This window comes from Sinocyclocheilus rhinocerous, unplaced genomic scaffold, assembly GCF_001515625.1.
Source record: "Sinocyclocheilus rhinocerous isolate Xijiao unplaced genomic scaffold, SAMN03320098_v1.1 scaffold1065, whole genome shotgun sequence".
NCBI classification, from domain to species: Eukaryota; Metazoa; Chordata; class Actinopteri; order Cypriniformes; family Cyprinidae; genus Sinocyclocheilus; species Sinocyclocheilus rhinocerous.
Genome location: NW_015628720.1, coordinates 1,610,386 through 1,624,743, shown reverse-complemented (window position 1 = coordinate 1,624,743; position 14,358 = coordinate 1,610,386). Strand labels below are relative to the sequence as shown.

At 38.3% G+C, this 14,358-nt stretch overlaps 2 protein-coding genes across 2 annotated transcripts in view; one reads left to right on the top strand and one right to left on the bottom strand.

Moving 5' to 3' along the window:
- Positions 1–1,186: 1,186 nt before the first annotated feature.
- LOC107738372 (ADM-like) lies at positions 1,187–3,211 on the bottom strand. The gene is made up of 4 exons (XM_016550124.1): positions 3,118–3,211; positions 2,528–2,631; positions 2,315–2,428; positions 1,187–2,128 (listed from the first exon to the last, which is right to left on the bottom strand). Exons 2-4 carry the CDS (start codon positions 2,617–2,619, stop codon positions 1,819–1,821), a joined length of 516 nt encoding a protein of 171 aa, XP_016405610.1. The 5' UTR covers positions 2,620–2,631; positions 3,118–3,211; the 3' UTR covers positions 1,187–1,818.
- A 2,689-nt stretch (positions 3,212–5,900) lies between these two features.
- LOC107738363 (myotubularin-related protein 13-like) overlaps positions 5,901–14,358 on the top strand; it is a 123,699-nt gene continuing 115,241 nt past the window's right edge. Inside the window, exon 1 of the mRNA XM_016550112.1 lies at positions 5,901–6,041. Within this exon, the coding sequence (XP_016405598.1) occupies positions 5,987–6,041 (55 nt within the window). The 5' untranslated portion in view covers positions 5,901–5,986. The remainder of the gene's footprint in view (positions 6,042–14,358) is intronic.

Genomic DNA, 14,358 nt, shown 5'->3' with positions numbered 1-14,358 from the left:
CAAATTTCTCCACCAAAATTAGTTTACAAGTTAGTCAAAGTGCCTATTTTTACCTGGTAGTAAACAGACTCTGGCAAGCAGAAATTGTGTTTGTCTGGTGAGGTAGCCGTAACAGTGCACTTTTCGTTCAGATAATCCGATGGAACATTGAGAAAACATAAAAACTGTCATGCTGTCTGTAAGTTTCTGTTGTGGATATTGCCTCTTGTTTATTTAAACGTTCTGGAATTTTCAGAGTGTGTCAGACTTTCCAACCTTATTGAGTACTCTAAATAATTAAGCTTATTTGCCACTTAAACATAAAGAACAAAGCAGCTTTGGAGGAAATATTTTACTAATGGAAGGCTACAGCAGAAACATCTACCTTTTCATCCTGTATTCAATGGACAATTCTTAAAGGAAGATTTTTTTGTGCGTTTTTCTGACACTTGTATGTGTTCATTTGTGATTAGCTTCATGTGGTGTTTTTATATTAAGTTTATATGAGTGCAGCAGTAAAAAGTGCATTTCGGAAGTTCCATCTCATTAAGACAGGAATGAAAATGATGTGTTTAAGTGGAATGTCCTATGGAGCACCTCTCACCTCTGCTCGACATCCCGCAAACCCACCCCCTGCAGAGGTCCCATTAAACACAGTCCTGACCCATTCCCCCTTCAAATACAGATAACCCACTTTGTATGAAGTGAGTAGGTATGGAAAACAGAAAAAAGGAATGCACTTGGCACCCCATTTGCTAGGCACCCCAGGGTCTTTAACATGTAATAACCCAGACCAGGTGCTGATCATCTGTCTGTCCACTCAGCAATCCGGACGAGGAACTATGGCGAGACACTTTCCTTTTACTACCTTCACTTCCTGTGGAACAAACAGACGAGGTCCAGAAGACATCAGCTTTAATTGAATGCAGGTTTTATTGAATGACAACGTTAAACCATTTCACACACAAACACACAAATAAAATAGATCCCATTTACAAATATATCATTGCATAAAAAGTTATCCTATACCACAGCTTGAGACATCCTTGACATAAATGAATAATAGATATAACGCTACCTTCAATGCCCTTACTTTTTCCCTGTACAAAAATAGCTCTATCTCTGTAAGTAGTATAAAGTAATATAAAACAATTAAATAGTAATATCTTTGACCATTTTTTTTTTCAAATATACATATACTTGCAATAAAAATGAAATAGATTGCACATATCTCTATACAAATAATAACAACAACAATGTTCAAGTAAGTTAGAATACAATCCTTGTGGACTGGCACTGACAGTTCATATAATCAAAAGCATTCATCCTGCTTACAGTGTCCAAAAATGTGATTCCAAATTAGAAACACCTTCATTGGCATTTTAAAAGTCTCTGTGTATTCCTTTCCAGATTCATGAATCTTTCCCCATTGACTCGAATTGAAGTCCAAAGACTTTCTGACACAGTCACTGGACAGGATCAGCTAAACTAGGGGCCGTAATCGGGCAGTCCATTTGTCCCAGGAGAGGTGGTTCTGCTTTTCCCTGAGGCCAGTCCACTTCAGTGCAACAATATCTTGCTCATATCCAAGGCACACTTATTCAGTTTCTCCATCTGCATCCCCACTTGTTTTCAACAGCTGCTGTTGTTTCTGCGCTTCTATTTGCTGATTTCTCTTCCGAGGACAGCCTTCAGAAGGCAAGATTGCTCTTCCAGCCCCTGTGCTTGGAAAAGAATGCGCTGGAGAACTCTTGGCAGGAGTCTGAGGCATTTCTAGAATTTCATAGTTGGCCGGCGAGCCTCTGTCGCCGCGTCCTCGAGCGCTCCCACCCCGTGCGCTCACGTCCGCCTGAGCAGCGCTTCCAGCTTGTGCAGCCGTGATTGAGAGTTTGAGCTGCTCCACACCGTCCGCAGCCTGCTGCCCTCCTGTCGCAGTGTCATTACTTTCTCTGGAACGGACCTTCGCCGCCGGCCGTACCCGAAGGGATTGATCTTGTCAGCGGGTGCATTCCCGATCTTCAGCTTGTTGTTGAGGTCATGGAGTCGGTGTGCCAGCACATGCACCGTGCAGGTGCCAAGCGAGCAGCCCGCTCTCCTGGACTGGTTGATGGAGTTCTTGGAGCGTTTTGTCCTTATGCTGATGCCAGTGCTGGAAAGGCAGACAAGGGAAGAGGACATTAATGCCTGCCCGGAGTTCCTGAGCAATTGCTTTTGGCTTACAGCCTTAGTTTAACGTTCCTGGGCTGACAAGTTTGTACTTCATCATGTGAAACCACACTTAACTTAGAGAAAACAATGACATAATTTACAGCTGGTAATGCTTGCTAATTCTTACCTGGAATGTGGCCTTAAGTTGTCTTTGACATCGTCCGGTCTGACAAACTGGCTGTTGTCTAAAGTCCTCAGTGCAGCAAGGCTCAAATCCCTTTTTGATCTCTGCAGCCGGACACTAAGTATCAAGAAGAGAAAAGAGAGTGTTACTTAGAAACTTTCCAACCAATTCCAAACATGACTAAAAGCCTGAAATCAAATCAACACATCAGCTTACCTTCTTTTCAGGTCATGTTTTGCACTGTCCACACCGGGTGCAACGGTGGCCAGCAGGCAGCAGCAGAAAATTGACTGCAGTATCAGTTGCATCGTGACTGAAATCTTGAAGGAAAAAGCAAATTAACCATCTGTTAGATATCCGCTTCACCTGCATGCAACTCCCCTACTCTGTGCCAACTATGCTTTGCTCACACTTGCACAAGAGTCCAAAATCCACGCTATTTACATTCATCATGCATTTATTTACAATGTCAAGCTGAGGTCGCACTTTCTTTGAATAAGTAAACTTGCAACTATGCTTCAGGTCCCTGATAAGCAGTAAAAGGGACAATGATGTATAAAACAGTGGTTTTTTTAAAAACAGGGTGCCCTTAACTCCATCAGTACCTAATTTAAAAAGTCACTCAAATTCCTTTCAAATCAGATTAAGTTTTTGCCTAACAGGCAAGTTCCCTGGCTTATAGATGCAAAACTAGGGCTCAGTTTCTTATATAACTACAGATAACCTGTGCATATGAGCCTTGACCCTAAAAGAAAAGACACTGAGCAGCTAACAGATACACATAAGCTTCCTTTAAAAATGCATACCTGTGTTGAAGTACTCTTGGGTTGGCTTCAGAAGTCTGTGTAGAAAGTAATCCAGAGGTGTTTCACTTGCTCTTGGTGCTGTGGCAGCGGTGATACTCTGCTAATAGTCTGACTCTCCACAGCAGGCGTAAGTGCATTTATACTGCAGGGAAATGGGAGGGGCAAGTAACACGCTCTCTCATCCCAGCTCTTCATTTCTGTAGTTCAGGGTGGTCACCTCAATTAGAGCATGAAAGAGAATAAGAAAACGAAACTGGGGATATTGATGGGTTATTGCTGAAATAACTTAATGGATTGTTATCAGAGTTTCTGGGAATAATAAGCAACCGCCAATCTGGGGAATTCTTTGAAAAATCCCAACGTTACAATAAATTAGTTTCTTCTATTACATTGCTCATGATTTTTTAATCTGGATGTTGGCTGGGGGTACAACTGTTATCTGTGTGTCAGACAAAGACAAAAAGACAAATCTTTAACTTCTTTGACATGACTTCTTTGACAATATTCTGCGTAAACAATAATGGCCAATGCAATTCATTTGGATTTACACAAAAGTATATAATATAATATATAATTTGTAAAAGTCCAAAAAGATCAAATAAAACTAGTATGATAGATTTTTTATCGAAATTGAAAGAAAAATATAATGATTGTAACAGTATTAGAAAGGGCTATTAATCTTACATTGATTAAACTAATATTGATAGTGTTTATTTTCTAATTGACAGTTGATCTATGACTACTAAAGTACCTTTGAGTTACACCTGTCAGATTTTCTATGTAAGAGGTAAGACTCTATTTCTGGATATGTAAACACAGATAACGGTACATTTTAATTTTTGGGAGAATGCCTACTGACCTTCACCTAGTTTGTAAATGTTTTCCCCCTCACTTTAGACTAAATCAAATTAAATTCTCCTGATACAATAATTACTCAAATTAATTTGTATAATTTTTCATAGAACAGCCAACATGTATTTCACAAAAATGTAATTACCTCATGTTAATTACTGTGCAACCCTGGTTTATCCTTATATGGGAAGTGAAAGATTGCACAACATTCACTCACGGACACCATCCAGTTGTTTGCCTCTCAGCCCATATATGGTAAATAATGTTTGCTAAATCAATATGTCATAGCCATCACAAGGGTTGTTGATATTTGATGAAGTATGATGAGGGAACCCACAGATGCAGGTGGGAAATAGGTTTACCTGTGTGTTATATGCTCAGGAATGCTACAGTTAACAATGAGTCACTGAACACCCTGATGTCATGATGAGTTTTCATCTCTATATTGGCAACTTCATACACTGTAAAACAAAATCCGTAAAATTTACGGTAAAAAACTGTAACACACAACCCTAATATACAAAACTGATAAGAAAAAATTAAGTTATTTCCACAGAAAAACATCAAATTTGAAATGTAACGCAGGGAATTCTGGGAATGTCAATTTACAGTTATTCACTGTAAATTATACAGTCTTTTTTCACTTCCAAAAACGGTATACTACCGTAATATTACATGTAATGTATCCACCGTATATAATTTACCGTTAATCATTTAACAGGTTTTTACTGTAGCATTTTTACAGTCTTTTACCATTAAATTCACGGTCATTTTTTACAGTGTACTGTTGTTGGTTTGGAGTGATCATGTGTAAACAGACGGAAAAATAGTCAGAAATTTGAAAACAGACATTCCTTGAGAATCTCATTTATTTCACTAACAAATATTACCATTAAATTACCAAGGTGTTTTTGGTGGTACCTTGTTAAATACAATATTACATGCATATGGTAATCATTCAGTAACACTGTATCAAAGTATCATTCATATAACAAAGTATCATCACGTGTATATGTATATCTAGCAGAGTCCTGCATTTGTAAAGGTTATGCAGCATTATTTTGTTGTACAGATAAGCTAAAGACCTATATTAGAGTAGTTTATTCTGATTATCATTATTATTTAATTATAAATGTATCTAACTTGCAACTTTGTATCTTTTACCAAGATGAATTGGCTTTTAGGCACTTCATTTGGGAAAAAATATTATTAACGAGAATTAAGAATATAAATCTATTTTATGTTTATTTTAGTTTTTCAGTGACGAATGGATGGTCAATTACAAAAACGCATACACTGAATTAAAATTTCATTAAATTATTTGCGAGGGTCTGTTGTAACAAATATTTAGTGTTTAAAACTTTTCTAGTGGATTATGGACTTTTTTTCCCCGTTATGAGCTAATATGAACAGTGCCATATTCAACAATTAGTCTACATATTTCCTGATATACACTTTCCTGTTCTATTCTGCATAAATGATAATTGGTATTAATTGTTTATTAACTGGATGATGTATGGTCATTAGCTGGTCCAAAGGATCTAGATTAGCTGGAATACATCTCTCCCACCTGAGAAAAAAAATGTAGTGACCAGCTGTTTATTATTACCACATATTGTATGAAATATTATTTTGAAACTTTTATTTACATTTGAAACACTGTAGCGTCACAAATTCTAATTCTGAAGGCATGACGCTTATCTGTGCACCATCACGAATCTATTAACTCATCATACTTTTGCATAGTCCACAGTAAGACTAACTAACTACATAAATAAACTAATTCATTTTGCATTATTATAACATTACATGGCATTATTCACGTCAAGGAAAATCCTTTCACTGTGAGTGTAGTATGTATTATCGCTGGTGTCAGTGAATGCAGGACCCACGCCCATGAACGGACAACCGCCAGTCCACGCAGGCGCACTGGCTCCCTCTGTGTCAAACATGGCTGTGCTTTTGAAGAAAGAAAAATGCTGAATTGTGTTGCAGAATTTCGCCAAAAGAGGAAACCATGGCTAGACTGGCTGATTATTTCATAGTGGTGGGATACGACCAGGATAAAGCTGGTAAGCTGCTGTGTTTATGAGTGGAGGAGGGTTGTGATTTATTTAGGCCGTTAGCAACAACTAACTTCAATACTGCTGCGCTTCAAGAGATTAATAGATGGATTTCACTTTCTTTGACGTGTTATTATCGGTATGAAGAGGAAGTATGTGTCGGTTTTAGCAGGGAACAACTCTGGTTGTTGCTGTTTGTGTTTATGAATTAAGTAGCTAATACGTGTTTGTCTAAATGGGAGGTTTAAAAGAAAGCTGGCTAGGATGGTGTGGTCCTTTTGCTATTGTTTAATATGCATGTACAACACCGCTCAAGCGAATGTTTTCATAATAACATGCCTTATAATGTGTTTTTGTTTGATATATGAGTGTTTTATTCACTGAGTAAATCTTAGCACACACCTACTGTATTTGTCGCGTGTACATGTAAACAGCGCGGTGACTCATGCGGTTGCTTGTTACAATTTGTTTCCAAGCCACACGCATTGATCTCTAAATGGCGATTTAAGCGCACTACGTTGCACTGATTTCCACATTTAGCCGCGAGGTTTTGGTCAGTAGAGAGCGATCCGGTGCTCTCTGTATGTGTGTGCGCTTTCATAAGGATCTGCCGGAGAGCTCTTCCTGTGTTGTGGAAAGCGGATCCAGAGGAAACAGGACTTTACGTGTCTTGAGCTGTGCGTAATCGTGTGGAGTCTACAGGTGCTCCACGCTGCTCTCATTTACAGCACATGATCGTGTTTACATACGCAAATGCCGAAGGAAGCAGCAGGTCATCTGAAAAGCGCACGTCTGCACACAAAACGATGCTGTAAAGTGATGTTCCGTATCCCTTATTACACTCATTTAACTCTTTACCTGTCGGAAGAAAATTAATTTCTTCAAAATCTTGCAGTGAGAGAAATCAATTCTTGCACGTCTTTCCATTCAACAAAGAAGTGCCAAAGTGTTGAAAAACAAATCTAAATAACTTTTTTTAAATTTAACCCTATAAAGCCTACTGTATGCTATTTGATACATCAATTTCGATGGCATCTAAACTGTCAACATGATCAAAACTTTACTGAAAAACTGGTTTTACTTATTCCACTACATGCTTTCTGCACTCTAATTGGTTCATACCTTTTAGCAAGTAAAAATAACTTGATTCTAAAAACGTCCGCCTTCAGGTCATGATACACTTGTCTTTTTGCTGTGAGATATCTCATGATTTTTATAAAGTAAACTAACTTTTATATTGTAAGTATGTCATGATGAACATGTAGCCTACGTAACTGAAGTGATTATGAAGTTTTAAAATGGTCCACTAGGCTTTTGAGTAACAATTGTTTGTCCATCTCTCTTTTCATTGAATGATATATTTTGCCCTCCACATTCGAAACCACAAAGCTTTGATCATAAACAATTTAAATATCTTACTAATGCTTACTAATGCTATGCAATTTGTGTAAGTTGTTAAAGAGATCTAATTGATTTACAGTACAACCTATCAGAATTTTGCCTTACTTTATGGACATATAAATAACAAAAGTCATGCACCAAACTCTATATTTTTCTCAAGTTTGTGCCTATGAATAAAAGAGATCTTTTGTTTTCCCCTCATTGAGAGTGAATTCCATATTCTGAGACAGAATGATCTTACATTTATCTCACATTATGGTGCACATTGTTTTTTCCCTTGCCTTTATGCTATTGTTGCTTGTCTGATTGTACGGTGTTGAATAAAAACAGAGGCAGACTTTGCAACATCAACGTTCTTTTGTGTCAGACCGTAGTACACTGTAGCTGAGACTGTGGTCATGATTGACTGCGTTTGTTTTTGGAGTTAAGTGGCTGTGCAAAATAAGTCATGGACTGCTCATACTGTGTTTCAGCAGGAGCAAACACTAATGAGGTATTTATTCTGTGTATTAGGGCTGCACGATAAATCGAAATGGAATCGAGATCGCGATTTGACAGAAGCTGCGATTGTCACGCATATCTTTCAGTGAAGCACGGTTCTGTGATCAGCAGTAAATCTCCATCCAAAGGCCAGAGGGCGCGTAAATTCTGCTCCATCTGAAAGCACGTGATGATGATTTCCTGCTGATTACAGAACCGGCATTACTATCAAAATGCGCATGACAATCACATTCGATTAATCGTGCAGCCCTACTGTGTATACATAGACATGTTATTATCCATAATATTACTAGAACCCTTCTCTCTCAGAGACTCAGAAACACTACAATAATTTGAAATCGAAAGCTGTCATATTGCTGATGCTTTCCATCCAGAGTGACAAAAGGTTAATTGTTGGGTCAGTCTCCTTTAAGAAGTTGCTCTCATGGTTTGTTTAAAGCCACAGAGGAACAATGAATAGTTTTATTCTCACTCTTAGAGGTTTTTACACTCTGAGAGTTGTTCACACTCATTTTAGATTATATATGATCCAAACAGACTGTGAACTGGACCCTTTTAAAATGACTTAAGTGTTCAGCACAAATGAAAGTGAAAAGTGAAGTGAAAGTGAAAGTGACATGTGGCCAAGTATGGTGACCCATACTCGGAATTAGTGCTCTGCATTTATCCCATCCAAAGTGCACACACACAGCAGTGAACACACACACACCGTGAACACACACCCGGAGCAGTGGGCAGCCATTTTTTGCTGCGGCGCCCGGGGAGCAGTTGGGGGTTCGGTGCCTTGCTCAAGGGCACCTCAGTCGTGGTATTGAAGGTGGGAGAGAGCGTTGTACATTCACTCCCCCCACCTACAATCCCTGCCGGTACGAGACTCGAACCCGCAACCTTTGGGTTACGAGTCTCTAACCATTAGGCCACGACTTCCCCTCAAATGAAGGCTTGAGGATCCATGCTGGAGCACCTTGCAAACCTGCATGCTAGCTATGATGATAAATTACAACAGATATGTAGTTTGATGTATAGCTGACTTTCAAGGCCAGAGAAAACTAGTTATGCACCAAGATTCTGGCAGCCGAAAATATTTTGTAGAAACAGTTTTGGACAGCCAAAATCATTGATTGAAACTCTGACGTTTAGGCTAGTTAGCGCTTCTACGATGGCATGTTTTGACTGTGTCAGTGTTCGTTTTATGGTTAGATATTTTTCAAAAATATATATTTATATCACCTAAATGTTTGATCATGCCATGCATTTTTGTTTTGGCAATTGTTGCACAATAGCTTACACACAGCACAAGCCAGATTTTGTGAGCTGTATGTGAGGCGGCCTTTTACACCAGGTTCACACATACTCCGTTTTCAGTGCGTATGCAGTCCATGTGCGGTACGTGAGTGGTGCAGAAGCAGCACTGACTGTGCTTTCACACAGGAGTCCATTACTGATCAGTGGCTGTTTACTACAAACACAACATTTATCCATTATTTTGATTTCAAATCCAAACATTGTTACTTAAAATGCTTTTTCAGCATTGTGATTCTTTTTTTTTACACAGTACAGTAATACAATCTTTCATAGATGTGTTTAAACGCAATAAATATAAGAAACGCATTATTCAATGCTTTTTACTTTTGCATTTACTTCTAGATTTATATATTAATTTGCTCACATTTAAACTACTTTTCTTACATTATCACAAACATTTTAAATTAAAACTTACCATTGACAGAAACAGTCAGCTCTACTGCCTTTTCTTTTGCATTGAAAAATAAATCTTTATGCAAATCTTTATTACAAGCAATCCTGTGGTTCATTAAGAACTTTGCCGGACTGCAACCATGTGCAGTGTGAACGCTTTAATCCCTTAACATGAGCGCAGGAAAAATACGCAACCACGTACGTGCACTGCAAACGGAGTAATGTGAACCTGGCGTTATGTGTGTGCGCTGCGAGTGTGCATGAATGCACGGTCTCCAGGAGAACGCGCGATCGCTGAATGGTTAAACACTGGCAAGAATTAAAAAGAAATGCAATTTATAAAGTTTAGTGACGATGCGACACTGCCTCGGTTGTGCAAGTGACAATTCCTGTGTCAACTGTGCAGCGTGCAGCTCGCTTGTGCAGACGCGATTTGATTTGAAGCCATTTGCGCTTTTTGAGAAAGAAAGAGAGATTCACTCAAGCTGTTTGTGAAATTATGTCTCACATGGGGCTGGACGATATGGCCAAAATTTACGATATATTTCTTAATTTCGGTCGATATGATATAATTCCGATATCGATATGAACACTATTAAAGAAGCCTCATAAAAATGGCCAAAAGTTATTTAATGAAGAAATATGAATTGTACCTCACCTTCAACATTATAATTATTTATTTTTAGAGATAGCCGATCAAACATCCCAAAGCGATTATCGGCCGATAGTGATCGGTAGTCGATCAATCGGAGCACCCCTATGTATCACTAATGGAAACATACTTATTAGTCCACTTAAATCTAAGGTTTTTTTTTTTTTAAAGACCTGACTCAAGTATGAAAACACCCATAAATTCTTTAATTGTGTGCTGAACTCCAGCCTGTGTCTTCTCTAAATAGACAACCGTTTATGTTTTGAAGGAGTATTGGTGATGTTGCAGTGTCTTTCTCAGCAGTGATAAGCGTCCATAGAGTTCAAATGAGAGGCCTTTCTTTCAGTAGCTCAAAGACACTGACTAGCCTCTACTGAGGGCATCAGATAAGCTGGCTTTCCTCCAGGCTTCAGTCTTTAAGGGCTGCTCTAGCTGAATCGTCTCTGTCACTTGTGGCATATGAATAGGTGAGCAGTGTTCCCTGTTTTGGCTCATACAGATATTCAGTGCATAAATGGCTGTGTTGTGCTGGGGAACTCAGTGTTCCTGACGTCTGTAGGGGATTGCGTGAATTCACGAATCATCTTCACTGGAACAGCTGGAATTTTTATCCCCTTTAGATAAAGATAATAAATGAGAAGGCATTGCACATTCCTAATTTAGAAGAACTGCTCAGAGATGCCTTCCTCATGTTATTGAAGTGAATGATGATATCAGCTGTCGCAAATCATTTGTATGTTTTTCTGACACTAAAATATGTTTTTGTTCTGTGTCCAGTGAAATTGGCAGCGGGACAACTAAAAATGTACCTGACAGCAAAAACAATTCTTGTTGAATATTGATTTTTTGGTTTTATAAAGATAATTCACCCCAAAATTAAAATCCTGTCACCGTTTACTCACCCTCACGTTGTTTTGAATTTGTATGACTTTCTGTATGCTCTAGGAAATGTCAGTGGAGTTCATTGTTGTTTTGGACCACACTGACCATTGTTGTATGGACAAAAACATTGTTCAAAATATATTCTTTAGTGTTCCACAGAAGAAGCCCAAGTTCCAAGTTGTTTAGAGAGAGTTCTGAGGTATTTGTCTTAATGGTGAGTGTGTTTAGAGCTATTCAGTATGTCACAATGTTTTATGTATTTGCTCTTAAATGGCAAAAAAAAAAAAAAATGTGCAAAACAGCAATGTTTATGAAATAAAAATTCTGGCATCATTTAGTGAGTAAATGACAGGATTTTAATTTTTGTTGAACTATCACTTTAAATCAGCTGTGTAAATGCTTTACATTGTTTGTATTTTTACTAAAACTTAACATATGACAAATGCTGCATGAGGACACTGATGATGCAAATGAATCATTAGCCCCTTTCACACATACCGACTTTATTGGTAAATTACAGTAAAGCGATCATGTTTATCAAATTTATCAAAAAGATATAGGGACAAGGTTTTCACACTGACAGCTGTCATTGTAAGACAGTTAGCAACTCCGTTTGTTTGTCCGAGTTCGCAACTGTAACTAAGGAGGGCTGGGCTTACCGTTAGGTCAATTGGCAGACCATATAAATCTTTGAAGTTTATTACGACTGATCTCATTTTAACACCTCTATTAACATTTTATGGATAATAGGATGTGGATTTCAGGACTGATTGTTTCATGGAAAGATAAGGTGGTGATATCGACTGGAATTGTGTCACGGAGGTGACACTTTGTTTTGGTCTCTTCAACTAGGCTGTTTTGCAATAGAAGATTGCAGTTTTGGCCTAGATCATTTGGATTCTCCATTAAGATGTTTATTATAGCAGACAAAATGTTCTTGACAGAAAAAATTTTACGCAAGTATCTTCAAATTTCTTAAAAATGGAAAATTTGATGATTGAATTTGTCAAATGATTTGCCTGCTTTAAACGGCTCTTTGTTTCTCACTGAAGCTGGTGAAAGGTTACACTGATGAACTGTTGATGAACTTGGATTGATCACTTTCAGTTTCCTGATAAATGATAATATGGAAATATCCAAAGCGGTTTGGATTGGCTGCCCTCTACCCCAACTCTCTGACTTTGTTAACCATGTTTCATTCTATGCAATTTTGTTTAACCAATTGTAATAAGAAGTCACAATACGATCATCAACAAGAGCTTGAGGATCTTTGATGCTGAACTGCTTTGCACCTTTGTTCAGAGCACCCGGTGGTGTGGTTGACTTCAGACAGCCAAAATAAATTACACTTATGTCATTTTGCTATTTGTTGTATTCGTTTCTGGCGCATCAACTCTTTGGAAAACCCTATGAGTTACATTTTGCTCAGGACATTTATTTTTCAGTTACGCAGCTCTGGTCTACTGGCGCACTTCCTGGAATCTGGATGTTTTGACATAAAAAATTTGCTAATCTTTCATACCCTTTACCATGCAAATGATAGCATATTCCTTTGCATATCTTGTTTTTTGAACAGCATTGTGAAGGCCGATTGTGGGATGGCTCTGGGATTTCTGGAAAAACACACTTGTTTTATGAAGCAAAATATTTGCTTTACATAATTGATATAGTGCAGAACTGGGGCATCAGAATTGTTCCAAAGCCCAGCACAGATGGGATGTGTTTTGTCTCCCCTGCACACCTGTGTGATGAGCCAGTTCAGGTTAGATGTTGACGTGGTGGTGACGCAAAGAGAAGCCAGCTCCCTACTTTTCAGCCGTCTGTACTGTCTGATCTAGATCAGAATGTCTGAAGATGGATTAAAATTTCCCAGTGAATAAGAAACGTAGCAGTAAATCAGGGGTTTTGAAAATGCAAATGTTTGAATATGAAAATGATTTCTTTTTGGACAACGCCTTTGGATTTCTTTAATTTTCTCTAGTTGAACTTGAACAAACCCTTAACTCAAAGTGTGCCATATAACTCCACAAAAAAAGCAAGGTTTTGAGATGAGGTGTGTCTTTTTTTCAGTTATCAAACTTGTTTTTTCTCTGGGTGGATGAAAAAAACAAGCCAAAATATCATAGAATTGCATTGTAGGAGGTACCCTGGTGGTTTGCCTTTCTGGTATGCAAGTGCAACTGGGAAACTGGGAAACTGGGAAACAAATGCCATATATAAGGGATAATGCATGGCTAGCTGTGCATTAAATGATTTTAATGCATAACATGGAGGCCAAGAAATGCCTCCGCTAAGTGCATTAAAATCGTTTAAAGTGCCCATATTATGCCTTTTCGAATATTACCTACGCTGTGAGAGTAAAGTTGTTTTATCACATATTATAATTACCACAAACTTGTTAACACTTGACACTTACCATTGAGAAACGTCCTGCTCCAGTCGTGCTTGCGAATCAGACTCTTGTCAATCAGACACTTTAACCGTTTCATCATCAGACTCCGGCTCGAATTGGTAAGGTACAATCGATACTATCTTTTCTATGTATTGACAAGTCTCCAGGGCTGTCATTCCGTCATGGCAATGGACGTTTCATTTCCGACACGTGCTGTACGTGGTAGACCAATCCAAAGCCAATCTCTCTACGACTCTGGACCAATCACAAAGGACTGTGCCATCTGACCAATCACAGCAGTGAGGGCTCACGGAAAGGAGGGGTTTAGAGAGACTGATTCTTTGAACTGCTTCGCATGAATAGTTTACGAATCATTTAACTCCACAAAAAAGCAAGGTTTTGAGATGAGGTGTGTCTTTTTTTCAGTTATCAAACTTGTTTTTTCTCTGGGTGGATGAAAAAAACAAGCCAAAATATCATAGAATTGCATTGTAGGAGGTACCCTGGTGGTTTGCCTTTCTGGTATGCAAGTGCAACTGGGAAACTGGGAAACAAATGCCATATATAAGGGATAATGCATGGCTAGCTGTGCATTAAATGATTTTAATGCATAACATGGAGGCCAAGAAATGCCTCCGCTAAGTGCATTAAAATCGTTTAAAGTGCCCATATTATGCCTTTTCGAATATTACCTTTCATGCAGTGTGTCATGTAGCTGTATGTGAGCATAAACTATCTGCAAAGTTGTGAAGCCGACAGTGCACGATAAATAAAGTTATTGTCTATCAAAAAAAAAGAGT

Bases quoted from the DNA above. Each gene is read 5' to 3' on its own strand.
- LOC107738372 (XM_016550124.1), bottom strand. From the start codon at position 2,619: ATGCAACTGATACTGCAGTCAATTTTCTGCTGCTGCCTGCTGGCCACC. The intron at 2,429-2,527 runs GTAAGCTGATGT...CTTGATACTTAG, and splicing joins AAACATGACCTGAAAAGAAG to TGTCCGGCTGCAGAGATCAA. The intron at 2,129-2,314 runs GTAAGAATTAGC...CTGCCTTTCCAG, and splicing joins AACTTAAGGCCACATTCCAG to CACTGGCATCAGCATAAGGA.